Raw genomic sequence first — 27,784 nt, forward strand, 5'->3', positions numbered from 1 at the left:
GTTAATAATATGGAAAGCTTCATCAACTTAAAATTGGATTTTGGTCCAGACCTGCTCTATAGGATCTATGAAGAATATGGAAATTATCTGTTCAAAAACCTGAGTTACAATTCTGAAGTCCTTTAAGGAAAGTGCCCTAACGTGGACTGGTTTCTCTGCTTTAATTAAAATAAGTGTGGCATCAGATCAGTCCCCAGTACAGTTTGATGTGCCTAATATAGCTGTCTCTCCTCCGTTACTCCTCACAGTGAGTCATGCTTTGGTGCAGATGTTATGTCCTACTGGTTCTCAGCATCTGTCCTCTAGCCTGCCTCAGAATGTCTTCCTGTCCTCTGGGCTGCTGCTGTCCTCGTCCGGGACTTCTGATTCTGTGCGAGTCTCTGGGTCTCAGGTCACTTCCTCGCTCCGTCCCTCTCAGCACCTCGGCTCTATCGGTGGCCAGGAACCAGCTCTGTAATGTGGACCACCTGTTGCGATCCTTCTCCCGCCTTCAGGAGCTCAGTCTCAGTCATAACCAGCTGGAGCGCTTCCCCCGAGGGCTCCCACCTAGCCTGGAGTCCCTGCTGCTGCAAGAGAACCGCATCACTTTCATCACTGCAGGTGCCCTGAGGCAGCTGGGAAATCTGACCCAGCTGGATCTGGACGATAATCGCATCCGTGTCATCCAGACTGGAGCACTTCTGAGACTCAACAAGCTCCAGGTCCTGACACTGAAAGGGAACAGGCTTACAAGCCTCCCACTGAATCTGCCCCCATCACTGACACATTTAGATCTCTCGGCCAACTGCATCTCTGCTCTGGACCTGCCCTCGCTGTCTGCTCTGGTCAACCTGCAGGTCCTGAAGATCAACAGCAACTGCCTGCGCTCAGTCCCAGACAGCGCCTTTGACAGCCTGCCACATCTTCGATCCATAGACCTCACTGATAACCTTTGGGTGTGTAAGTGTGACATTCTGTACCTGTACCGCTGGCTGCTGAACAGCCGGCTGAAGATGGCCACAGACTTGGTGTGCAATGAGCCGGTCCATCTTGCTCATATCCTGCTTCTGAACCTGTCTGTCATGGCTATATGTCCTCATGTCATTAAGCCAAATGAGAGGACGCACTATCCAGACCTCAACTCTGCACAGGAGAAAAAGCTAAAAATGCTGACAGTGGAGCCAACAGCACAAACCTCATTAGAAAACTTTGGGAAGGTGAGAGATTTGTCAGAACGAACATCAACAGAAACTGTTAATGTTCCTAAGACTCGTGTAGTACTTGAACACTACACTTTAGAGACCATCACCTATGAGGAGTGTTTAATGCTAAATAAAACGCAATCTGTGAGCCCATCCCATTTAAAAACTAATAGCTCTCTTGGTGATGGGGAACAGAAATGCAGAGAGAACGCCACGGGATGGTACCCTCACAGTAATACAACCTCTGCTGAGGGCACACGGCCTTTGTCTTCTACGAACAGAGATGCAGCCCGGTCCACTCCTAAGCCACTGCTCACACAGCAGCAGCCTGCAGTGATAGTCGCACTGCTCGCTGCGTTGTGTGTGTTAATAGTTCTTCTAATGCTGGCCGTGCTGCTTGTATTGAAACAGATGCTTCTGCGCCAACAGAGGGTAGCTCCGCTTCATTCAGGATCTGCTGAATGACATCAGCAAAGACACTCTGAAAATGTATTTAATCATTTAATTCATAATAATCTCAATTTCATACCATTTTTATGTATTGCCATTTTGTACATTTACATTAGCTGTTGATTTAAGTGTATTTTCATACTGCAAATAAAGTTTAAATTCCAAAAGATAAACAAAACATACACAGCCCTTGACTTATAACATCTGATTTATGATGTATGTTTTGTTCAAAAATTCCAAGTCAAGTTAAAATATTCACCATGAAATTCCACCACCAAAACCAGAAATAATTAACAAACATTTCTGACCTCCTGATTTGACCAATCTATAAACGCCATTAACACTCAGCAATTGAACTTCCAAGAATTTAAAAGGCTGTAAAACTCCCAGAAGGGTCCAGGACCTGATGTAGTGTTATAACGACTCATCTTCCAGACTGCACTGCATGGCCACGAGACAGATGCTGCGTACCGGACAGTTCATAGCACATTAACTGCTGGCTTCGACACATTACTTCTTCTCATCCCGTTGTTTTATTCTGTAGTCTGATAGTGCTGCTTTTATGGCGTCTTCTGCAAGCACTGAAAGAAAAGGAGGCAGGAGGTTTTAGAAACATTTTAATGAACTTAACTGCACAGAAAAACTTTGGTTTCACGAAGCGATAAGCGTAACAGCTTCTGCCGTTGTATACCCACATTTTTTTAAATCTGTAAACTCAAACCACCAACAGCCTTGTTATTGCAAATCCAATGAATTAAATGCAGAGATAATGATTAGTACTAGTACTGCTCATCAATCTAATCACGTCACCTGAGGGGAGGGGGAGACACACCCCCCTCACAATGACTGGAGAGCAAAATCTGATGGTAGCCACATTTATAGTACCCGTATAAATGTGACAAATGAATGAATATTTTTTTAGTATAAGACTGTACACCTATGAACACTGCTGTTTTTTGGAAATTATGTTTCCTCCCTCTAGTGGAGCGCAAGAAACCTGCTTGAATGCTCAAGGGCCATTGAAGCCATGATGGTGGATGGTGACTGAGACATAATGGTCCTTTCAATCAGCGTGGAAATAAAGTTTCCAGGTGTAATGTCACTGCTTTGGTTCAAACTTACTAGAGCAATGGAGCTTGACTGGAGGAAGGCAGAGCTCTTTGGCAATATCTGTGTTCTTTATCTTCAGGGCTTCATCGACCTGCAGGGTGAAAACAGAAGCAGCTCACCAACAAACCAGCCGCCACAACAGCAGGAACTTTTTCCACTTCATGTCGATCCATCTCACCGACTTCCCCTTCACCCACTCCGTGGCTAAGGAACTGGAGGCGATGGCCGATCCGCAGCCGAACGTCTTGAACTTCGCGTCCACAATCTTTCCGTGTTCGTCCACCTGGATCTGCCGACGACACAGACAGAGATGGAGCTCCGAGTCTGCAGCCGACAGCAGAGACCTGGGCAGGTCGGCTTACCTGAAGTTTCATCACATCACCGCAGGCCGGAGCTCCGACCAGCCCGGTGCCCACGTTTCTGGAGTTTTTGTCCAGAGAGCCCACATTTCTGGGGTTTTCGTAATGATCCACCACCTGGAGGAGAGAAGACGGCGACAAGCTAAAGTTAGGCGGCACGGAAACACGATGGCCGACAGTCGGTGAGCTCGGTCGGTTACCTTTTTGTGGTATGAGCAGAGAGACCCCGCACCTGGCAGCCTCCCTCTGCACAACAACAGCGAGGCCGCAGACTTTCGGAAGGACACCGCCGCCATGTTCCGACGAAGAGCGGAAATACACGAGCTGCTCCGAGTGAGGAAGGCGGAAGCTGTCAGCTGTCTGCTGCTCTCTGTCTGTCTGTCTGTCTGTCTGTCTGTCAGCTGTCTGCCTGCCGGTCTGTCTGTCTGTCTGCTGCTCTCAGCCTGTCTGTCTGTCTGTCAGCTGTCTGCTGCTCTCTGTCTGTCTGTCTGTCAGCTGTCTGCCTGCCGGTCTGTCTGTCTGTCTGTCTGTCAGCTGTCTGCCTGTCTGTCTGTCTGTCAGCTGTCTGCTGCTCTCTATCTGTCTGTCTGTCAGCTGTCTGCCTGCCGGTCTGTCTGTCTGTCTGTCAGCTGTCTGCTGCTCTCTGTCTGTCTGTCTGTCAGCTGTCTGCCTGCCGGTCTGTCTGTCTGTCTGCTGCTCTCAGCCTGTCTGTCTGTCTGTCAGCTGTTTGCTGCTCTCTGCCTGTCTGTCTGTCTATCTGCTGCTCTCTCTCTCTCTCTCTGTCTGTCTGTCTGTCAGCTGTCTGCTGCTCTCTGCCTGTCTGTCTGTCTGTGTCCGTCCCTGAAACTGTCCGGACTTGTCAAAAACACGGCTGATTGGAAAGTGTTGCTGTCCGCGGTGATTATGATATGAACCTGTAAACTTTAATTCAGATACACTGTAGCTGGCACAGAATACATTAGTTAGAATAATCATGTAAACCTTAAGCAGTCTGAAAAATAATTAAATGAGCAAATATGTGAAATTGAACTGAACAAATTATGCTAATTGCGCAATGACGTCATCCAGCGACTTTTAGCAACGCTCCAAAGAAAAACTCACACGTGTGTGTCTTTGTCACTGTCCCTTCTGTTTGCCTTCATTTTCATGGAGAAATGATCCCACTGGGCCACCTGATGGAGTCCTCCGGTACGATCATCATTTAACTGGTTTTTCAACTTCCCAATTTTTCTGACGTAAATGGCTCGAATTTTAACAGCAACAACACAAGTTGTTGTGAACACGTTTTGGCCTAAAGTTAATCGCAAAATGTGAATTTACGATGGACGAGTGTGTTTACATGTGCTTAAAATTTTCAGCCGAATGATACTCTTGAAGGCAACAAGTTAGGTAAGAAAAGCTGTTTTCTCACATATGACGCTCCATCAAGTAGGCTTGTTCTGTAACTTCATAAAAAAATTATCCACACAATGCAGTGAGGTCAAAATCCTCTAGTGATAGTGATGTAATTCAAAGCAGTTATCATCCAGTCGAGGCTGGTTTTTGATGACCAAACAGGAAAGTCCAGTGTTGCACAATTTGTTATGTCACTCTGCTGTGATTCTCATGCCTCGCCATCTCCATAAACTCTTAGATTATCATACAATACATACAAAATATCAGAATATATTCATTTCCAAGGCTCCACAGAAAGGCCATTATTCTGCTTGGTAGAAGTCACAACACTGTATTTTTACAAAACATATAAACTTTTATTCCACTCCTGTTAATACAGAAGGGAACGTAGTAATAGTATTAGCATATGTAAATATAGCCATGTCATTATAGAAATATGATATGAGCAAATGAAATATAGAGACATAAAAATTGATTTAAATATTCAGCCCATTACCTGTTTGGGTCATATCAGAGACACAAGTGACACAAAAATACATACAGCTATGGCACATTTTGTCCTGAGATTTACAGTTCTTTGTTTCATTTGCTCATTTACACAATACTTTTCAGAACAAAGTCCCCCCCCCCCAAAAAAAAAAAGGCTGTTTAACCTGTAGTTTCTTATCAATACATCCACATCATTAGAGAAAATCTGTGGATGAACAAACACACTAACTGTAAAATACTGCTTCCAGTTTTGAGGTAAGTACGGAAGAATCCGAGCATTTAACAGCGAGTAAGAAAGACAAACGAGAGAGACGATAGTAAGACAGAACGTTTCAGCCAAGTTTGATTACCGAAGAGCAAGTTATTGCTTTGGACCATTTGCTGTTAATCTCGCTGGAGACAAGCCAAAAGAAAATGCTTCAGTAATGGGCACATGGTGGATTTTGATCTGCACCTGAATTTAAATTATTTCCTATTTAAACTAATTCCAATATTGCATGTAAAGTGGCTTTTTAGATACCCTGGTAAAAAACAAACATGCAAACAAACTGGATTTAAGCAAAGCCTCCATACTGAAGGTAACAAAACTTACATACAATGCTCTTATAGGAGTGATACACACAGTCCCAGGTCAACAAGCGTCATGCATGGGAATAAAATCTATTTTGAGTCTTAAGTGGTTCAGTGGCTTGGAGGCTGCACTTTAAATTCATAGCATTGTAGCTTAAAACCCAGTGCCATCTCTGTGCGCTTTATTATCTCTGTGCCATCATCACGTTTATTACCGCAATAAAGAGCAAACATCACAATAGAAACTTTCTTTAAAATGTTGTAAACTCCAGTTACTGGCTCACTCAGGTCCATTATTCAGTGCAATAAACAAGACTGCTTATAGTGTCAACACAGACACAAACTGATGGTCCAGACTTACGGTTGCGACCATATTTGTGGTTGCACCGAGTCTATGTGAGGTGGGGGTGTTGTTGGATACACGGGAACGTTATGTTCATTGTAGCTAGGGGGGAGATCCTCAGGTTTAAACCCCACCTGAAAAACAGAAAAAAAAAAATCCACCACACAAAGTTCAAATCTAAATCGTAGTAAAGTAGGTAAGATTTTCAGTTGTTTGTTTATTTTCAGTCACCTCATCATAGGAAGGTGGAGGACCATTGTAAACAGCTGTGCTGTATCGTGGAGGTGAGTGGAGGTCCTGGCTGTACTGAGGCACCGCCATGTCTTCGCTGTCCTGCCGTGACATGCTTCGAGGGAAGGGGATGAAATAAATAGGAGGTGGACGTCCGTCTTGCTCACTGCGCCGCTGCACTTCCCTCTCTATCTGGTCATCCCTTAGGCGGCTGCACGCCCTGCAGAAGGTGGTGCAGAACATGATAGAAAGACCTATCCCCAAGATGCCCAGGAAGATCCTTGGAGAAGAGAAGGAGGGAAGATGGAGATTGGTAAGACGAGGATAAGGAAAAAGAAAATGGCCATAAAATGGAGGAAGACAGAATCTGTGAAATATGATGTTGTGGAGATGCTGTGTGATGACTAGAGGAAGGCAATGAAGGAAGTGCTGCTGGGGACAGAGAAGCGGTGTTACCTTATCCAAATCCATTTGTATTTACCAAACATTCACCTCATTCCCATAAAAACATCAAACACTATTTGGTATAAAAACTATGGTTCCATATTTTGACACATTGATAAACTTTGCTAGCTTGCTTAGTTTATAACAGTCAGAGGGAAAAAATATAATATATGTATAGACATTTTTTCCAATTATTATAAAACCTATGAAGTCAATACAGCTGTTGGGTCTGCAAGATGGTGAAGTGAAGTCAATAAAATGGAGGGGTCAAATTAATTACCAAAGAATCTTAAAGATGAAAAGAAATATGTCTTACTCTAGAATAGGGATGTATTGAAGGACCATCCTCAGAGCTGTGATGCACCAAAATGGAGGTACAGATTAAACCTGAAGGGAAAGAGCCAAAAATGTTATTTTGCTGCTTTTGTCCAAAAACATTCTACCTCTTCATGGCAATTTAGCTATAAAGACTTTAGAACCGCTTGTTTTGCAGAACAGGTAGGTCCATTTTAATACCCGCTAAAATATTCAATGCAATAACATGAACCAGCCAGTTTGTTTTCTGTGATAACCAGTGATAGCTTTCATTGACTTTGTCCTAAACACCATGATCCAGCAATACTTTATTGTCCGTCTAAGTGTTGGTGAGGACATGAAAAACTTAAGTAAGAACATTGCTTACCAGAAGTCAGTTTGCCCTGCACTAACCTCATGTGCTTTATAGCCATTTAAGCTTCCTGCACTGATTGGTGTTATTGCGCAAATCTCTGCTCAGTGCATTTGTTCCACTGTGCTTGTAAATCTGATGGGTCATAATGATGTACAAAGAAGTCAGAAGGACCAACATCAGAGTGCAGAGTGAGGTCTAAACTTCATAATGCATAAATCTGTTCAGGTCTTTTAAAGAAAAAATGTGACATTTTAAAACAGTAACACAATTATCCTGTTAACACAATAATAATTGTTGAACATTAAATTGAAAGGTTTTGTGTCTGAGGTTAAAGTTAAAATAGTACAGGGCTCCATAGAGGCTCGCCCAGTATTGTGCACGTCATTTACACACCCCGCCACGGTGGGCCAGATTCAAAAGTCAGGGCCAGTCTAACTTCAAATAACAATTTTAAAAATTGCAACATGTATATGTGGATTGTAAATGTCAATGTTATACTTTCTTGGGTTTTATAAGTAATTATAATGCTGTGAAACTCACCTTACGTTTAATTTAAGTAACTTTTTTAATTTTTCAATACATTGAGAGGATTCTTCTCTCTCTGAAGATACACTAAATAGTCACATAGCCAAGTAAGTCATATAGAAACAAGAACTTTATATGTACTTTGTGATGGTCAAAGATTCCCACGGTTTACATGTGGAATGGATTATTAAACAAGAGCACACAAACAAAACACCCCAAGAACCACTTGAGACAGGGGTGACGTCAAAATTCCCAACAAAGGCTCAGTGAGTGCGTTGGAACCAGAGCCAGGTATCTAATATCTAATATGTGTATCTATCTAATATGTGGGAGAAACGTTGTTCTGAATTTAAATTTAAATTTCACCAATTCAGCAGAGGTTTCATAAACAGGAAGCAGAAAGACCAGTGTTGCTCTTACCTTCAGTCCTCAGACAGCTCTACTCAGGTGTTGAAGTGGGAGGGAAAAGTCACTGGAGCAGAGTACAGTTTCTATTGTGGGTGTGCTGATGAAGGGGCAGGTGTGTGTCTTGAGTGTGCGTGTGTGCAAAACCCAGAAAATGGGTTTGTAAAAGGGAAACGACTTTAACTGAAATATTCTTTCTTTGATTATATCTGTGTTAAAAAGGATGTACAAATATCATTATATATGTTGTAACGTGTGTGTTATCAGCTGGACGTGTGTTGCATTAGTTTGTGCTAAAGGTCCGTCAGAAAAATGTATCATCGGTCGGAGATTTAAAGTAACAGCTACACCTCAACACAAGGCCACAGCTGAGCGGGGCGTCATTTGAGATACCAACCAAACTAACTAACTGGCAACATGTTTAAAGATTAATGAGAACATTTCAAATTAAAACGAAAGAGCAAAGAGCAATGCTGTTCTTTAAACTACTTCATATTGTGAAATCCTGAGGAGGAACTAGCCAGAGAGACTATGAGCTATGATTGCAGGTTAATTCAGGCAGAAACATGTTTTTATCAACGTTAAAAAAGTCATTTACAGGATTGTCTTCAACTAAATTTAGGAGCTGTTTGTCAGAGCAACTAACTACCATTACAGATCAGACTAATGGACTCTGGATCAGGTTTAAAATGTGCAGTGTAGTTTAACAGTGCAGCTCAATCTGCTTAGACTGACACAACATTAATAATGGGTCAATACTGGTACAGGAAACTGGTGACACATGGTCAGTTTTAGCTGAATGGCTCAATTTCCACGACTAAACTACACTTAAAAATGCCTCCTGCAGATTAGAAAAATTAAAATGTCCAGACATCTATTCACAGGCCTAAACGTGCAAGGTTTAAAAATGGCTGCTATAAGCTGTAAACTAAATGCAACTAAATGCAGAAAGCTAAAGGAGATACTGATTTTAAAAAAAAATAAATAAATCACTGAACTACTGAATACTACTGAGAGGAAGTGAAAATGGCTGACACTTTGAAATGGAAGCTGAAAGCACATATGCTCTGGACTGCAATAATAGAAATACAAATACAAATTAAGACAGTCTTTAATACGTAAGCCAACAAACACATAGTCTCCTTGGAAATTAACTAAATTTCTATGAATTTTTTTTTGACAGCATTAAATAATATAAACGCAGCTTTGCTAATAAAACCAAAGGCCCAGTCTTTTGTAACTGCATCCTCCTTCCAAGTCCTGCTGAATTTTCCTGTGTCAGTTTTTGCTAATTTACTGAGTTTGAAAATATTACCAAGGAGAACCAGCACTTTATAGTCCCATTTTTGGAAATGGTGACGACAATGACTTGGCATTTTATCTCATATGTGATTTAAAAAAACTTTCGACAATGACCATTTTCAGACATCGCTACGGTGGCCTGCTGATGGGCTGCCACCTTTATGTTGTTGTTGTATAAAGTAATAAGAAAGCATGACTGAAAACCACCCTCATAAAAACTCACACTTGAATCACTGCACTCACCTTCAGACTACCAAAAACACGCGCACATATACATAAATCGTCACATACACGTTGTGAAACATTCATGCGTGTCTATTTCATTTAGACACATTAGAAAACACCCCTAAGATTTTATATCCTTTTCACAGTTTCTCGTTTTTTGAAGACATTTCTTGAAGCTACTTTCGTATACTGGAGAAACGTAGGAATTATTTAACTACTGGACATTACATGACTGTGAGCTTGTGATTTGCAGAAGTACGGAGTGATTTTAGATGATGTGCACTGTGTTTTTCAATCAGTAAGTTTAAAACTCAGGGGCAGGAGTTGCTGCTGTTCATTTCAACCGTATGCTTGTTCTTGTCAAACATTAAGTGCTATAAGTCCTCATGAGGCATTCTTTGTCTGCGTTTGTCCAGCCAGGCCTGCAGCAGTGGAAGGTTGGTCTCCATCCAGCGGATGTTGTCCTCGATGGTCTCGTACGTCTGCTGGATACACCTCATCTTTGAGCCCGTCTCCTCGGTCAGGGAGCCGAAGAAGCTTCGTATCTGAGCACACGCAGAGGAAAAACACTGAAATGTGCATTTTTCATTTGACATGAATGCACCCAACACGTGGAAACTTATAAAGACCATTCAGAACAAGCAGCTGCTCATTATCATATGAATGAGGCCACTGCAGATATACTTTTTATTATTCGTCTTGCAGTTTGTTTTTAGGAGTTTGTACAGATAACAGTGAAGCAGCAGGAACAAAGTACACAGTTCAGAATATCTGACCTCCAGCTACATTCTACTACATACCGCTTGAACTTTAATATTAATATTATTATAGATTTTTACTATTGATCTATGATCTACTGTGCCATAATTTATGTGTGTACATATTCTTGGAGGATTTCCATCTTCTTTTCAAATTCTATTCTGGAGCATCTGTAATTAACAGACTTTTCCTATCGGGATTAAAAATGTATTCCTGATGCTAATATAGAGAGTGTGCACGACTTTTTCTTACCTCATCTAGCATCTCCCTAGTGGAATACTGGCTGGTCACCCCAGTCACCATGTACGATACTGTGTTGGAGCCAAGGTCAAACCTGTGGCACCAAAGCAAACACATTCAACGTTAATGAATATTATACTTATATCCTTGTATGATTAAATATAAGTGCTTGGATACCATACTGTACAAATCTTTTTGTTGTGATGTCACATTTTTTTAGAAAGCTTTACAAAACCAGAAATTTCTCATTGTAACTGTAACTTAAGGGACGAGAGATTGACTGACTTCTTGATCAGGGTGCGCCAGTTGGCTCGGAGGAAGTCCCAGGCCAATTTGTAGCCAATGGGGTTCTTGCTGATAGAGACAACCACATCAGGGAGGTCCTGAGTCTTCATCACCTCACCATGGAGGCTCTGCTCCATCATCCTGCAGACAGAGAAGAGAAAAGTTGGAGCGAGATCAGGGGACACGACCATTCTCTTTCCTTTAGCTAGATTTTACTGATGTATCCAACTTAAGACCATGTACAAACCATTTGAGCTTGTCTTTCAGGGGGCTGACCGTCATGGCAATTTTCATGCGGCTCTTGACAGACATTTGCATCGAATGGCTGTATTTCTCAAACAGGAAGTCCCACCCCTCAGGCGTTCGGGCCCCAACCACAAAAACAGCCATCGTGATGTCAACGGGGAGGCTACAAGCAGAATGTTTTCAGTTCAGAAACTCTCTCTTATCACTGAAGTTATAGCTCTGACAAAAGGTAATAGTTAACTGGAGCAATATGCTCTTTAACAACCCTGACCTCATGTTGCCATCAGAGTCTTTCCACTCATTAAAGAGCTGTGTTGCTTTGGTCACACAGGGAGGGTAGTTCCTGACGCATGCGAAAAGCAGCAAGTAACTCCTGAGAACTCGCTCAGACACTGATCCAGAGTCAGCCCACTCCTGCTGATCTATGAGCCCCCGGAACAGATCCACGATGTAACCCTGAGGAACACAAGTGAGCACTGCAGGTTTAACCTCTACTGAGAGTTCAATCACTTCCTCTACCACACGTGTTGTGACGTCGGTGGCTGGTGTCACTGCTGCCCTCACTAACCTTCATCTGGTTCTCCAGAGCAGCCATATCTCTCTTCTCCATCAGTTTGTAGAGAGGTACGAGCTCACCAAAGCCCTGTGTCACAGCCATGATCTCAGTCTCTCTGGACAGGTACAGGGACAGCTCCAGAGCTGTGTCCAACCTCACCTTCCCTATGCTGCAACACAAAACACCAGATTCACATCAGCAACAAGATGCAGGTTAGTCAATTTGTCTTTCATTTATTTCAGTTTAAATTTGCTGATAATAAAAAAAAAAGTAGGTGCACGAATGAAATTCAAAATTCACAAACCACAATCAGCAGGAAAAATACCGTTTTTTAAATGTTGAATATTTTTGCCAAATATCGAGGCTAAACATTCTGTGTAGGAACTTGTCCCACTTTAGACCCACCTGACTAGCTGGAAGACGTTGTGTATGAGGCTGGCACGGTCGTTGCTGGTCAGGACAGTGTGGTCGTTTTGCAGCAGCCTGATAATGGAGTTCCAGCCCTCGCCTTCATAGTGGACCATGTAGTAGCCACTCATATTCACATTGAATTTAACCCACTCAACCTCCTCAGGCAGGTACAGAACGTCTGCATGGAGCAATAGGGAGAAAACACCAGCTCTGAAGTCGAGGTTACTTGCAGAATCAAAATTTAATCTGTGTGGTAAAATGGTGTAAATACTGCAGTCTAAAAACGATCATCACGCTCACCAGTCTTTCCTTTAAGCAGGAAGCGATGGACTGTTTCAGAGGCACTTGTCATATAGGTCAACGGGATCTGCCACAGGAAGCTGTCAACACACAATGATAAATAGAAACAAATACAATGATATTGAAATGAAAATAATGAATGATACAATGCTTTAAAATCTACTTCAAATGAAATAAAGAAAAACTTCAGCAGTGATACAGCAAAACCAGATTCTCTGTTGAATGCACTTTACCCTTCAGTGAGGGAGGCGTTGTCTGTCTTCAGGTAACGTTCCTGACTAAGCCTGATCTCACGACCTCTGACCTCCACGGTGACCAACGGGAAGCCCTCCTGCAGGGTCCAAGTGTCCATGATGGTCCTGACATCCAGTTCATCATCAGAGTACCATTTCTGTATATGCACACACACATTAAACATTTTGAGAGACAATAAATGATATAATGCCATAAACAGTGACAGCTTTGTGGCACAGCTGGAACACTACTGGAATCTCTTTGCTGAGTGCTGAGTGATGGCCCTGGCTGCTGAAGGCCATGAAGCCTTACAGAGGATCCAGATGCGAGGTTGCCTTTGGAGCAGGATTCTTTGTGTTTCATTCGGCCTTCGTCCAGATCATCTGAGCCGCAGACCTGTTGGGGAGGGGCACAAAACATCAGTCGAGAGGCATGACACTCATGCTTATACACACACAGAACACTACTTCATTTACTCAGCTAAACTGACTGGTATTACAAATTAAGCATTGCACAAAAGGCAACCAAAACCAGCACTGCAAGTGGATTACTCTACGCTTTAACAGTGGACTCATAATTTCGATCTTTAACGTAAATGTGACTCTGAATATTGCACTGTCCACCCATTGTCACTCACATTAGTCAGGCTGTCCCACAGGTGGCCGTTGACAGTGTTTTGGTAGCTGTATTGCTTGAGGTATTTGATGATGCCAATCTCAAAGGACTCTGGAGTCATGAAGTCCCGCAACATATTCAGAATACATGCTCCCTAAAACACATTGTAAACACATTGTAATCTGAAAATGATTCATTCAAATACTTTGTTTGTGTGACTACTTACATTTTTCCCATATTTTTTAATGTTCTGACTGCATATATTTGGAAAATGTTTGAAATTACTGGCGCGTCCTTTTTATTATTTATTATAATTTTAAAACAAATTCCACAGCTCAAATATTCAAGTGCATCAACATGAAATGAATGAGCCCCATCCCAGCTCCAAGCTGACCTTGTCATATGACACATCGTCAAACATCTCCTGGATCTCCATGGGATTTTCCACAGGAGTTGAAACTGGGTGGGAGGAGCTGAGGGAGTCTACCTCCATGGCTTCAAAACATTTCCCCAAGAAGAAGTCATCCTGGGAGAAAGGGAGGGGAGGTAGGAGATGATAATATATTCAGGTTCAACCTGACCCTTAATAACAAGCTGATGGTGCAAGACTTATTTCTTGTTATTCTTGTTATACCACTAAATAATCTATAACATAATCTATAATCAATTGTAAGAAAAAGATAAACTGCACTGCCAGGTAAATTACGATAACCAAGACTAATCGTATACTGATCTGCTAATTCACATGTTCTGTGATAAGATACAAGGCAGTTTACTGAGCTCAAGTCTCACCACATGCAACTCTGGGTAGGTGATGTCGAGAGAAATATACTCCATGAACTTGGCAAAACCCTCGTTGAGCCACAGGTCATTCCACCACTCCATCGTCACCAGGTTCCCAAACCACTGGTCAGGGAGAGGAGGATGCAAGAACATGTACAGGAGCGTTAAGTTTATGGTTCAGAGTTTAAACTGAACTGTAGTGCGTTCACAATCGTATCTATAAGTCCAGCCATTTGGAAGACCAGGTACCTGGTGTGCGAGCTCATGTGCGATGACTTTGGTGATCGCCAGTTTGTCTGAAGCTGAGGACCTGTCTGGGTCGAAGAGGAGCGCTGTCTCTCTGTAGGTGGTCAGACCCCAGTTCTCCATCGCACCTGACTGGAAGTCAGGGATAGCAGCCAGATCTGCAGGAAACAATATCAAGCACAAATACATGCTGTGTTTGCTTGCTGGTGAAATTACTACACTTTTCTCTACAGTTTTCCTTTGAAACTTAATATCATACTAAATCCTTTCAAAATGCTGATTATACATATATATATTTTTGCTCTTTAAATGCCTAAAAGAAACATTGTAGGTTCCTTCCGTTTCTCTCGTCCAGACACGCTGTTTAGTCAAAGTGATCATCATTGAAAAATTACACTGGCTCCCTTCATTCACTTCATTCACTCATTTTAAATTTTTAACTGTGTACAGTAAAATTAATTACATTATATTTATCATAAAGGACACCAATGTCTTTCTAAGTCAAAACATCATTACATTCACAAAAGAAACAGCATATGCTGATATTCAGGGATAACAAACCAACATATTTCTACAGACCTTGTTTGGGAAGAGGGTAAGGAATATCAAAGTAGTCATCATAGAAGTCCAACAGTTTAACAGCAGCATCCAGTGCGTAAGCTGTCTGGTCAATCTTCTCAGGGACAGCGTAGACTGAAATCTGATGGGAATCACACAGTAAAGTGAAAAGTGAAAATTTAACTTTTTACTGCATAAACTGTCAAAAACATCTATTTTAACATTTACCAATAAATTAATAATAGGAATAAAAATGTTTCCATAGGAACAGATTGTGAAGCAGAGAAGTACCTTCACACCATGCTGAGTCATCTTGCTCACAGACAGGAAATCAGATACAATGTAGGCCACCAGGTAAGTGCTCATCTTTACAGTGGTGTCAAAGTGATCCTCAAGCAAACCGCCGAGCAACTCCACAGTTTTAACCTGAAAACGAACCACAGAAAAAAAATCAATTAGTCCATTACAGATTAAACTAATTTCAATTTGTAAAGGTGTGGATTTTGTTAACTAGGTCTTCATTGTAATAATCCTTCATCTAAACTTAAAACAGCATTAACTGATGAGTACCTTAGGCATGTTGGATATGGCTATGTGCCGAGGCTCTCGTATAATCCGTATGGTGAATTTGGCTTTGAAGGCTGGCTCATCAAAACAGGGGAAGGCTCCACGAGCAAAAGTTGCTTCAAACTGTGTGGAAGCCAAAAACCTAACAATGTTTAAACAAAAGGCACATTAATATCAGCACAATTATCTGCTGGAAGGATCATTAAAGGTGCTTTTTTTTTCAACATCGATCGATTATTATCAAATATGTGGTTTATGATCTTGTATGTTTTGTACTGGTGGGACAGCCAAATGCAGTTTTGTGCGCTTACCGGACTTCACCAGTCCTTGTGCGGTAGCTGCTCTTGTAGAAACCGTGGTAGCTGTCAGAGAAGTTGGCGGCAAACTCCAGCTTGACCTCATACATCTGACCTTTAGTCAGCACTGAGTCTGACAGCAGGGCGAGCTGATGGAAATGAGGATACTCCAACACTTTGAGAGGCCTCACGCCGTCAGGCGCCAGGAGCAGCACACTGGATATCTGCATTTGCTTGGCATGGAGGACGACCATGTTGGTGTCTTCGTGCACGTCCAGCTCAATGCGAGCGACGCCGGTGAAGTGGAAGGTCGTCAGGTTGGGGTGGATGGTCAGGTCATAATGGATGGGGGAGACCGTTTTGGGAAGGCGCATGCGGTCCCAGGGGAACAACTCACCATTGGTGGCTTTGGGGGGGTCTTGATTTCCTGTTGAGGCGGGAAAAGGAACGAACAGCAGCAGCAGGAGAGGAGCCACCAACATGGTGATGATAAACAGGAAATTCTCTCACCTGTCAATCAAAAAAAAAAAAAAAAAAAAAAAAAAAAATTTAAATCACACAAATACACAATTACCTTCAGAAGTGCAATGTTTTTCAAGTTTGATTTCCTTTCCACGACAAATATGATTAAAGGCTGACCAGTCGGAGAGTCACATTATTACTGTTTTTGCTAAATACAGAGGAAATTCACAGCGACCCGGACAGGTGACCTGCTGAGACCTGATTAGTTCAGGACAAGCTCAAACTCAGACCATAACAAAGCCCGCTGGTTCCTATTGCTTTACCCTTTCGTTGTTCCAACATTGGTCTATTAATGACCCTCTTTTCATTTATATTTCCACTTACTTTCTCTCTCTCCGCGCAAACGAGAAATGCCAGAATGAAAGTGAAACAGATGAGAGGAGGAATTGCATGCTGGGAAATAAAAAAAAATAAAGGAAATGACTTAAATCTCGTTATTGATTCCCCGGCAGGTCGTTCACATCATGACGACAAATAATAAATAAAAGAAGAATTACAAACCGACTTTTTTTTTTTTTTTGTTCGTTTGTTTCACGGCGTCCGTTCATATCTGCACCAACAACAGACCCGGAAGTGTGAAGAGTTCCGACTTTTGGTTCCGGCCCTCTTTAGTTATTCTAATCAAATGAGAGTTAAAAAAAATTAAATAAATAAATGAAATGTTAGATTTACACCACTAAAGCCAGTGAGACGGACCATTTATTCCAAGAGAAACTGGAAACATCGACAGTGAGGAAGACTTCTGCAGGGATTATTTATCACCACTAGAGGGCGCACTTGTTTTAATTAACAATCTGAACTTTTTTCAGTTGAATTTCGATCAATTAAACTGGAAGGATTTAAATGAAACCAGTGCTGATAACTCTGTGCCAACCAGAGCACTGATTGATTATACAACATCAAACAAACTGAGAAAAAACTAAAAAAAATAAACGATTTCCTTAAAAATTCACTCCACTTTATTCATATTTATTCTCATCCGTGCTGTGATGTGGAGGGGACCATTTGAGAATTACATTTTACGCAGTTGAATGAAGTGCACAGTTCACAGGAGACAAACCAATACTGAAGTGTCTCAAAGGTTAACAGTAAAGAAATAAAACAAAATTTCAATACATGACGGCACGGCACACTTTTATTGTTGTTTTCAATTGAAAGGCTACAAGTTATGATTGTGTTTTCTTTGCTGATTTTGTGATGTACCATACCTATAAAAGTCTTGATGAAAAGAAATTATCTTGGAAATTGGGCCATTTACTATCATGAACAATGATTCTCCAGTGAGCTTTATAAAAGAGTGACAACTAGCTAAAAGCATCAAAACATCCTGGAGTTGTATTGTTTATGGAATAACATATTTGAATCAAATCTTATTACTGGACCAGTAAAACTGATGTTACTGGAATAAGTTATTGTATATATAGGCATTGTATTCAAATATATTTTTCAAAGTCAAAAAGAAAATTCCAGTTTGATCTAAATATGTCAACTCTCGTGGAACAGTTTTCTGTGTTCTTCTATAGAAATCACTCATATTAAATAATTATCTCTTTTCAGAAACTGGTAAGAATTGAATGTGTGCATAAAATAAATTATGCACAACTCAATATCAACTGGAATTCAATCATTTAGTCCACACTTACACAACATGCATAGAAAATAAAAATAAATGGGTTTACACCCCCTTATAGGGGTTAAAGTCCACCCCATCTGCAAACAGTAATGAGTAAACTTGCAGTGATAATACCTCCTTCTTGTGGGAGGTATCTGTGATCATTTCCAATCATTTTGTCTCCCATAACTGGTTCTTAATAGACACAGTCACAAAATAATTCTGCCACTTGGAAAAAGGCTTTACTGTCAGGGATACGGTTCAGCTCCCAAGAGCAGGAAGAATCTTTTCTTGAAGCTCATATCCCAGAATGATAAAGCAGGCGATAATTGGGATTCTGTGTGCCTCTGTCATACTGACTGCAGGTATCCTAATTGGTCACTATGGCATAGTCAAAAACAGTCCGGCACCGTCCTGGGTGATGGATGTTGCGAAGGATGTGGACGAGAGTCTTATTGAAAAGTTCCTGTCTGAGGTGGATAACCTCAATATTCAGGAAAACCTGAAGTAAGTTGATTAAATATCTAAGATTTGTCGATAAAATTTAAGTAAAAGTAAATGTGAAAATACTAAGTCAAAAAGGGAAAAATATGTCTTTGTTGAAAGAGGTTTGTTTGGTTGCGAGTGATTTGGTTTCAAATGACTTAAGGCGTATCTGTACTCTCATGAGGTCCAGCGGGATCCTTTTAGCATCATGAGATTCTCTGCTGCAGGGTTGTGGAAGTTTCAGCAGGTTTTTGTGAAGCCTTTTGGGTATCCTCAAGAAACCCATTTTATGTTTCAGACAGCGCAAAATCCAACACATTATTTAATTGATCTTTCTTTTATTCTAATCCACAGGGAGCTGACAAAAGTCCCTCATATGGCCACAACAGCCGGAGATGAGGAAACAGTGCAGTTTATGCTGAAGAGGTGGCAGGACCCCGAAACTGGTCTGGATGAAGCCTGGAGAGAGGAGTACGTTGTCTACCTGTCCTTCCCTGATGCCAAAAACACCAATAAGGTCACTGTAGGTGAGTCAACTGGCTGCTGTGTGCAGTGTGTCGGATTAAAGGTGGGTGTTGGTGAAAGCATCCTCTTCCAGTCAGTAATTAGTGTAAATCTCACATGTTAAAAAACGTCCTAATTTTTGTTTTTGTCATTTAAAAGCACAGAAAGCCACTGAGCTAAATTTGATTTTAAGCATTTCAGGGTTGAAGATGAACAGATTCAGATTCCTTGAGGATTTTTTATACTGCTTTTGAGCTTCATGTGCTTCCCCGTGTGTTGTTTCATTCAGTGAGCCCAACTGAAACTGTGCTGTACACCGCCAGAGAAAAAGAAAAGAGTTACACCCCGGACCAGGATGATACCGAGGTGGTCCAGCCGTATGCTGCATACTCCCCTGCAGGACACCCAAAGGTAAAACAAACAAACAAACAAAAAAGTTATATGCACACACATATCTTAAACTCTGTGTAAAGCACCAGCTTTCTTTTCTTTTCTTCTTTCCTTTTTGTGTGTTTTTTCTGAGGTATGTTGAAGTGTAGATACACTGAGCTGTAAATCGTGTCTGTTTGGTTAAAGCAAACATCATTTCAGGGAAGTCGTCCATTCAATGCATAAAATTCACATGATAGTCACATATGCTTCACAGCCGAACACCACACGCTCACCGGTCATAACCTTTCAGGCTTCTTACTTAACTTCTCACACACAGAGATAAGAGGCAAATTACTGTTAAAAAAAAAAAAAAAAGATTGAATAGAACCATGTTTACAAAACAGACAAAAAGCAAAAAGACAACAACTTGCTATTCATCAATATTAGATGTTTCCCTCAATGGTAAATTCCCCCCGTGCCACAAAAATCTATTTCCTAACAGATAGAGCATCTTCAAGGCCAAAACTTTTAAGCATATCTTATCAGCCAATGATAACATTATGAGTTATGATGTAGACTGAGTTAATGAACCAACAAAGCCTGTCTGCTGACTCTGACATGACAGTGTGACACATAACATTATGGTTACCTGTGGCCATGTATTAGATGTGGGGAGGAGGCTGTAATAAGGAACAAGATAAAGATGCGCTGCCTGTCTGTTGGGCTGAATTTGATTTAAAATCACAGAAAAGGACAAAAGTCTTTCAAAAAGATTTTCAAGGGACGATGGGATGGCCTGGTGAGGGAAGGTTTTAAGATTTATTTTGGAAAAGAGACACTGCATAAAAGACAGGAATGATTCATTTTCGTTCCATTTGTTTTATAAAACAGCTGCCTCATCTAGACCTGGCACTGGGTTGCTTTTCCAGTTACTGCTGTTGACACAGTCCTGATTTTTCTTACGGTTTTAGGGGAAATTGGTTTACGCCAACCAGGGGAAACCAAGTGACTACCAGCTGTTAAACGAGACAGTCGACCTGAGAGGAACCATTGCCATCACCAAATATGGCGGAGCAGGAAGAGCAGCTAAAGTGAGTTACACACTGGACTTATTTGGCGCTGTTATCAAGATAAAAAGACTTTTAAAGATAAAGGGACACAAGTTCTTGCCAAAAGTGGCGGTCACGTGCTTGCAAACAATATTCCAACACAGAGAATCCTTTAACAACACTTTTCATAGTGGCAGTAATTTCTGACACATCTAAACCGAACTTGTATTGATGATGGGCCAAAGCTGTTGGAGCAGCACGATTGTGACAGCTGCAGCTAAGTCAACTGAAGAAACTGAAAACCTCAATATTACATCAGAAAGATTAAAAATTCTGAGGATACAGCCCACAATGACATTAATGGTCTGAATCACTAATATTTAAGTCACCAAAACCCAGATGAAATCAGTGGCGAATCCTGAGAAAGATGAGCAAGCCAAGTCTGTGTGTCACACAAGCAGCACTGTTTGTGAAACAGAGGCTGCACGGTCGGACATGCTACTTTGAAAATGACTTCATGAATTAAAAAGGTGAACGTGTGTCTTGCAGGCGATCAACGCAGCACCCTACGGTGTCATTGGTGTGCTTGTATACACGGAGCCTTTGGACATGAATGACGGCCTCATGTCAGATGCCAATGAGACTTATCCTCATTCCTGGTACTTGCCGCCCTCTGGTGTGGAGCGCGGCGCCTATAACAGTCACTTTGGAGACCTGCTCACGCCCTACCTGGCTGCCAAAGGTGACAACTGACAGCTGTAAAAAAAAAAAAAACAGGCAATCTACACACACAGTAGTAGGGGTTTTCTGTTTACTGTGCTACCACTGCACTTTGTCTCCGTTACTCCCTGAGGGGGGACTTTTACAACAGCTACAGTGCAAACAGCTGCACATAAAGTTAACACCTGCTCAGAAAAAAAAAAAAAAAAATATAAGATTTGATTAATGATTCATTACTCTGCAGATGAGACATACAGAATTCCTGCAGAAGATATTACAGGAAACCCTCCCATCCCAATTCAGCCAATTGGATTTGAGGACGCCTACAAATTAATCTGGTACGAACCTGAAGTTGTACAATTGGCTACAACTCAAAACAGTTAATTATGAACTAAATCCAATTATTTTCAAACGCTCTCATTTCAGTGAGTTGGGAGGAGCAGAAGTTCCGACTTCATGGCGGGGGTCGTTCAATTGCAGCTACAATTTCGGTGGCCCAGGATTCAAAAGTACATCTCATTTTAAGAACAGGTATTCAGCAAGCACCCTGCGACAGATGAACTGAAATCTGAGCTACAAGAAAATAAACAGTGTGGAGTGCCCTGTATCATTAGTATTAGCAGAGAAGTTCATGAGAGAACAAGAGTCATCAGTGAACGGCTGTGTCAATTTCAGACCTAGAAGTTACAAAGAAGTGTCAGTATAAGATTTTAGCTAGTGATTTTTCCCTGAGATGGACTGGTGACCTGTCCAGGGTGTACCCAGCTCTTGTCCAATATGAGCTGTGATTGTCTCCAGCACCCCCTGTGACCAGGAAACAGATAAGAAACAGATACTCTCCTCAGGCCGTTCATTCTCCCGGTGTAGGAAGTAAAATAATGTTATATGAAAACACTCCTGTTGAAGATGAAGCGGCAGGACTGTAATGTCTCTTCATGTCTTCTGTTCCAGTGATGTGAAGCTGGACATCTACAACCGGGAAGAGCTAAAAAATTCCTCCAATGTAATGGGAGTTATCAGAGGGAGCGTGGAGCCAGGTGAGACCGGTGACACGAACCAGCTGGGCCGTGTGATGTCATCTGTTTTCAACGTGTGAGTCCCTCTGTGTGTATTTATGTCCACAGACAGGTACGTGATCTACGGGAACCACAGGGACAGTTGGGTTCATGGCGCCATCGACCCGAGCAGCGGCACATCAGTCATGCTGGAAATAACCAGGGTCCTGGGACGGATGGTCAAGCAGGGTGAGGACAGTCGTGGCATCTGATTCTACCCGACTGATGCTGGATGACAACTCATTCCTCTTCTTCTCTGTTGCAGGCAAATGGAGGCCTCGCAGGTCCATCATCTTTGGAAGCTGGGGAGCAGAGGAGTTTGGCCTTATTGGATCTGCAGAATACACAGAGGTGATCTGCAATTAGTTCACAAAGCTGGACGTTCAAATATTTACACAACTCTGCCTCTAAAAAAGTTGCTTTAAAGCCAAACCATGTACGTTTTGGAACATGCCTCCCCTTCTTGGCCTGCTATGATCAGTAACTCACTACTACACCAAATGTACAGTTTATAAATGCTGCTACAGTGGCAGTTGGCATGTCTTACTCATATACCGACCTTAAATGTGACCCCGATCTTGTCTTTTCTCCAGCAATACTTCACCAAGCTCAGTGAACGTACCGTTGCTTACATTAATGTGGATATAGCTGTTTTTGGTAAGAAGCTCGACCTGCATTAAATATCTAATGTCTTGTAATAGTCTCACTGGTTTCTCCATTGCTAACGCACATCCACATTGTTGGTGGTACAACATTTTACCTTCATGATAGAATTCCTGCCACTGTAGGTTGCAGTCACTGACCATACGTTTACAGGTTAACCAAGAGATTCATTCAGTCTTCTGCTCCTCAGCCAACGCCACGCTCAGAGCTTCAGGGATGCCGTCGGTACAGGACGTCATCTTCAGGGCCTCAAAACAGGTTTGCTCTATAAAAAGTAACCCAGATGTTTTACTGCAGCTTGACCGGGACTCTGTCACACAAAGGTGTGTTTGTCCTGTAGGTCAACGCACCGGGACTGGACTCCACATCTGTGTATGACAACTGGATAAAGTTTTCCAACAGGACAAGCCCGACACACGGAATCATTCCCAAGTAATGAATCGCTCACATCTTTGATTGTATTCTGGAAAAATAGTTACAAAGGTTTTTACTCAAAGATGCCCAGTTCTGGTTAAAGGTCGGATGGGTAATATATGGTCACCTTGGAATTGGAAATTAACTCAGCTGGTCCCATTCTGAGTCAAATTGCCAACAAAGGAAGAGTGACTCGCCATGCAAAATGTCAATATCCACAATGGATCACTGAATGGGCTAAATCAATGTGTCTTCTGTCTTCCTTTGACAGGATTGGGTACCTGTCAGGTGCAGGGAGTGACTATGCTGCCTTTGTTCATTACCTGGGAATCGCTTCAATGGACATTTCATACACATATGACAAGGTATGACACGCTGTATGAGGGATGCAGGAAGCTTGTATGGCAACAATTCTTTTTTCAAATGTTTTCAACCTGGCCCAGTTTGATTTTTACACTCACTCAACATGTACATTACGTGACAGGGGCTGCCAGTTATCTTCATTTTCCCACCACTTGGTTCCCAAAAAAGACCCATGACCTGCCAGTTGGCTCTAAATTAGATCGTTAGTTTGTCCGTGCTGTCTCATGCTGCTCCTGAACGGTCTCATTTCTCCTTATTGTTTGAAATAAGCTGCCACCCGAGAAAAGGCTTACGTTTCAGCGCATGGCCGTCAGAATATCCAGACTCAGAACTGAACTGAGATCACTACGGCCTTTATGCAACTTCTCACTCTCTTGATATTTTTCTTCATACAGAGTAAAACAAATGCTCGCATTTATCCTGCGTATCACACAGCATACGACACCTTTGACTACTCCTCAAGATTCATTGATCCCGGTGAGTGACGCCATCTGCCAAGTTATCATCATGGACTTTCTTGTACCGTGGCCTTTGTAGTTAATAGTTAAAATTAGAGCTCTTATAATTTTTCTGTCAGGGAACTGTACTATTCTTTCCTTTATGTACCGTTCAACGAATGGCCATTTGAAAAGACAAAAGCGTTTGTCTACAAAGTCATTTCTACCCCATTTCCATTTCCCCTTTTGACCACTGAAAAGCAGTAAAAGGTTTCTCGGTCATTTCTGCTGTGAATGACGTCTCGTTCTATCATTCACTCCTCTCAGGGTTTGTCAGTCACCAGGCCATTGGTCGGACAGCAGGAAATGTCCTGATCCGACTGGCTGACAGCCTGGTGCTGCCATTGAACTGTAGTGACTACGCTGAGATTCTGGAGGACTATCTGAACACGGCCGTGACCCTGTATCAAGAACTACTGAAAACAAAGACCATATCCATGGGTAAGGACAAGACAGTCTGAGATTCCCGTTCTGCTGCTCTGCAGTACACGGATGGATTTTACCTGAGTTTTATCATTTATCATGTCATCTCCAATATTTCAGTTTGGGCCCTGTTAAGTTTTAATAGATTTGACTGTCAGCCAGCTTGAGCTAAATAATAATGATTATTGCTGTACCTAAGATTCTCAGATTTGAAACGAGGATCAACCAAAATGCTTTTTGTTGTAGAAAGAAAGAAAAAAATCACCTGAATTTCCTGTGTCTTGTTTCAGAGCCACTGAAAAGTGCAGTTGCCAGGTTCCGCAGTGCTGCTGCTCATCTGGACCAAGTGATTCGCACTTCAGACCTGGCAAATGAAACGTGAGAGCACAGTCGTACATGCAGGCTACACAGATGTGCTGTTATCTCATCTGCTGTCCTCGCAGAAATGAATGCCACCCTCCCTCACCATCTCTCTCCTCTCAGACCACTGAAGGTCAGAAGGATAAACGATCAGCTGATGCTGCTGGACCGAGCTTTCCTGAACCCCCTGGCCTTCCCTGATAAATATGCATACAGGTATTTAAAGAAAAAAAATATGTAGAGAGGGAGAGAGAGAGACGGGATTTTCCAGTGTCAAGGGTGCAGTCTGTGTGCAAAAAAAAAAAAAAAATAAATAAAAAAAGATTTTAATGCCGTGTGTAGTGTAGGGGGGAGATGTGAGGGTGTGTTCATCCAGACCTTGTTATTACATGTTTCCTGGCTTTTCCTCAAGTTTTGAATACAGTGGATAGATTGCAATAATGTAATACAATAGCAAGTGTGATGAATTCGTTGACATCTTACATCAGTTCAAAGGTGTTGACATTTCTTCAGCTTCAGATGTTAGTATAGCACTAAACCAAGGTGATAAACATGGTCAGTGTTATATCTGCTGAACACTTTCATGTATTTTATATTTTAGCTGTGAGCATGTTAAGATGCTGACGTGGAATTGGACCTTGAGGCTGCAGCCAGACATGGAACATGGCTGAACATGACTGACTCGTTTTTTGATTTCAATCTGCATGCTAAACTTTGTTTTATCTCACATGGTGTATTTTTTATGGTCTTGGTTTCTCATAAAAATCTCTTCCCCCTGTCGGTGACTAACGCACTCCTCTCCTCGTGGTATGTGACGGATCTGCTTTGCGGTATCTGAACACATCTGTTCATCCATCACTGTTAAACCTCTCTGAATTCATTTTTTTTTTTCCTCCCCTCCATATCACACAGACACGTTATCTGGGCCTCAAGTAGCGTAGGCAATGCGACCTTCCCAGGTCTGGCTGATGCCTTTGCCAAAGCTGAGTCATCGAATGAGCCGAAAGACTGGGCCAAAGTGCACTACCACCTGTCAGTCCTGACTCAGGCCATTGACGGCGCTGCCAACACGCTGGTTGATGTCATATAGATGCAGAGGACAAGCTTTTTAAAAGACAGTGATGTACAGCTTATGAAGACTGATCAGCTGGGCCATGATGGACGACCCAACAGTGGCATGAAAGATGTCTTTGTTTTTAATCACTGGATTAAAATATTTAAATATTAAGGCTGGTGTGTATTTCCAACTAACAGTTTTTTGGGGTTAAAAGGTCCTGTTTCCTGCCATCATTTTCATCTGAGAAACTCAATTTATTTCTGCAAAGATCCGTGGAAGCATTAACTAAAGACAGACCCACAGGCAAATGCAATAATAATAGCAATCTGGTAGATGATGATGTTGATCTGATAGATAAAGATTCAGCTTAATTAAGTATCACATGGTAAAAAAAAAAAAACCCACCATCTTCCTTTGACATGTGCTTGAAACAGACAAAGGTGTCCCTGTTCTCTTCAAAAATCAGTGACCAGCTCTTTGATTTTGGTCGTGTTAGACAGGATAGCATTGGGATTTTATCAGTGCCTGAGTCTTTTATCTTCCTGGGCATGACTGAAGAGGATGACACAGCATTTTCAATTTGTTATGTACATAGAGCAGCAAGACCGCAGACACCAAAGACATTTCCTGCTTTCAGTGCGAAAGAGTCATAGATAACACACATGAAGGTATTTTCTTTAAATTCAAACATTTCTTCCTGAACAATCAAGGATGGAGTCATTCAGTGCAAATTTACCGCCCCTATGATCCACAAACAATAGGAGGCAAGACAATTTTCACATAAGAGGTTGAAGTTTTAAGTTGTTCACAATAAGAAACTTTGTCAAAGGGAAAGTGCTCGATATGTGGCTGTCTTCATTTGAAATCATCCCCAATCGTTCCTCACTGAAGAGACGCAAGACCAGAGTTTCCCAGCAGGGGTCAGAAAACACTACATCACAGTCTCATAGGCCGAGTCATCGTGTTGGACGTGGAAGTAGAGTTAGAAGAATAAGAGTAGGATCTACACACCCTGTGATATCAGCCACCTGTGAGAGTGTTTCACAACAGCACCTTCATATAATGCTGTATAGCGGCCTGTGTAATGTTCTGGCATGAAGAAGAAGTGCAAAAACAAAAAATGCCTAACTGAGGACGTGTTAAACGTTTTTCTTTTCTGACTGTGGGTTTTTTAGCTCCACTGCTGGATTCATCCAGCCTCCCTCCCCTCTGGTCAGAATCTACAGTTAGTCACACCCATTGGAGCCCTTCGAGCTGCTGCACACAGCTTAGGGGTGGCAGCGGCGTGCAAATGAATATGTGTCTGTTTGAGTTAGTCTGTGAATTCATGTACTTTTAAGCATTACACATCAGATGCCCGGGCTCTTGGTTGTTCTCACTGGTCTTAAATCACAAACACCCATAAAATGTTGGTTTTATGGTCTTAAATACAATTTAGAAACACAAGCCAAAATTTATGACGGTGCCACTGCAACATGTTTATTAACTGAGTGAGTCAGGACTCTCTGGTGTGTGAGAAAAGTAGAAGATATGATGACCGGTAAAGATATGTTCGGCATATACTTGCAGTTTTCTTTAATCATATTTTCACATTTTTCCTTCATTATGAGAAGTCTACCATTTCATGACTGACCACATATTGTTAGTGAGATATATATAGATTTCCCTCAGTATTTTTAGCAGGGAAATATTTACAGAATATGGACTGTTCAGCAGTGCAGACTGAGTGACTTGACACAGTTTGACATTAATATTTGTGGAATGTCCCAGAACAAGCAGACACTGTTAATGGCCACTGAGCAGTTTCAGTGTGGCAGCAGAAGCAGAAGAGAGGAAACTCATTACAGCTTAAAGGTTCCTCTCCTGCAGATTTGTAAACATTGTGCAGGAAG

The 27,784-nt window shown here is 41.8% G+C and overlaps 2 protein-coding genes across 2 annotated transcripts; one reads left to right on the forward strand and one right to left on the reverse strand.

Moving 5' to 3' along the window:
• Nucleotides 1–10,073: 10,073 nt before the first annotated feature.
• On the reverse strand, nucleotides 10,074–16,843 carry erap1b (endoplasmic reticulum aminopeptidase 1b). Its single transcript, XM_029510298.1, has 19 exons — nucleotides 16,642–16,843; nucleotides 15,811–16,305; nucleotides 15,503–15,641; nucleotides 15,224–15,358; nucleotides 14,954–15,074; nucleotides 14,378–14,532; nucleotides 14,138–14,251; nucleotides 13,740–13,871; nucleotides 13,368–13,499; nucleotides 13,043–13,126; nucleotides 12,730–12,887; nucleotides 12,497–12,576; nucleotides 12,191–12,374; nucleotides 11,798–11,954; nucleotides 11,501–11,685; nucleotides 11,231–11,392; nucleotides 10,984–11,124; nucleotides 10,711–10,792; nucleotides 10,074–10,244 (listed from the first exon to the last, which is right to left on the reverse strand). Exons 2-19 carry the CDS (start codon nucleotides 16,275–16,277, stop codon nucleotides 10,074–10,076), a joined length of 2,799 nt encoding a protein of 932 aa, XP_029366158.1. The 5' UTR covers nucleotides 16,278–16,305; nucleotides 16,642–16,843.
• Nucleotides 16,844–18,239: 1,396 nt separating this feature from the next.
• naaladl1 (N-acetylated alpha-linked acidic dipeptidase like 1) lies at nucleotides 18,240–25,925 on the forward strand. Its single transcript, XM_029511428.1, has 19 exons — nucleotides 18,240–18,436; nucleotides 18,770–18,942; nucleotides 19,209–19,330; nucleotides 20,263–20,382; nucleotides 20,890–21,082; nucleotides 21,305–21,398; nucleotides 21,487–21,591; nucleotides 22,012–22,097; nucleotides 22,185–22,304; nucleotides 22,381–22,466; nucleotides 22,709–22,772; nucleotides 22,969–23,036; nucleotides 23,119–23,210; nucleotides 23,464–23,557; nucleotides 23,951–24,032; nucleotides 24,320–24,493; nucleotides 24,766–24,853; nucleotides 24,959–25,051; nucleotides 25,748–25,925. The coding sequence occupies exons 1-19, from the start codon at nucleotides 18,240–18,242 to the stop codon at nucleotides 25,923–25,925; spliced, it is 2,229 nt and encodes a 742-aa protein (XP_029367288.1).
• Nucleotides 25,926–27,784: the final 1,859 nt, after the last annotated feature.

The sequence above is a fragment of the Echeneis naucrates genome, chromosome 9, assembly GCF_900963305.1.
Source record: "Echeneis naucrates chromosome 9, fEcheNa1.1, whole genome shotgun sequence".
Lineage (NCBI taxonomy): Eukaryota > Metazoa > Chordata > Actinopteri > Carangiformes > Echeneidae > Echeneis > Echeneis naucrates.

Coding starts and splice junctions, on each gene's coding strand:
- erap1b (XM_029510298.1), bottom strand. CDS start 16,277: ATGTTGGTGGCTCCTCTCCTGCTGCTGCTGTTCGTTCCTTTTCCCGCC. Junction 14,533..14,953: donor TTACCCTCTTCCCAAACAAG/GTCTGTAGAAAT, acceptor TGTTTCCTGCAG/ATCTGGCTGCTATCCCTGAC. Junction 12,375..12,496: donor CCTGCTTAAAGGAAAGACTG/GTGAGCGTGATG, acceptor TGCTCCATGCAG/ACGTTCTGTACCTGCCTGAG.
- naaladl1 (XM_029511428.1), top strand. CDS start 18,240: ATGATAAAGCAGGCGATAATTGGGATTCTGTGTGCCTCTGTCATACTG. Junction 22,467..22,708: donor GATCTGCAGAATACACAGAG/GTGATCTGCAAT, acceptor TCTTTTCTCCAG/CAATACTTCACCAAGCTCAG. Junction 24,494..24,765: donor AACAAAGACCATATCCATGG/GTAAGGACAAGA, acceptor GTCTTGTTTCAG/AGCCACTGAAAAGTGCAGTT.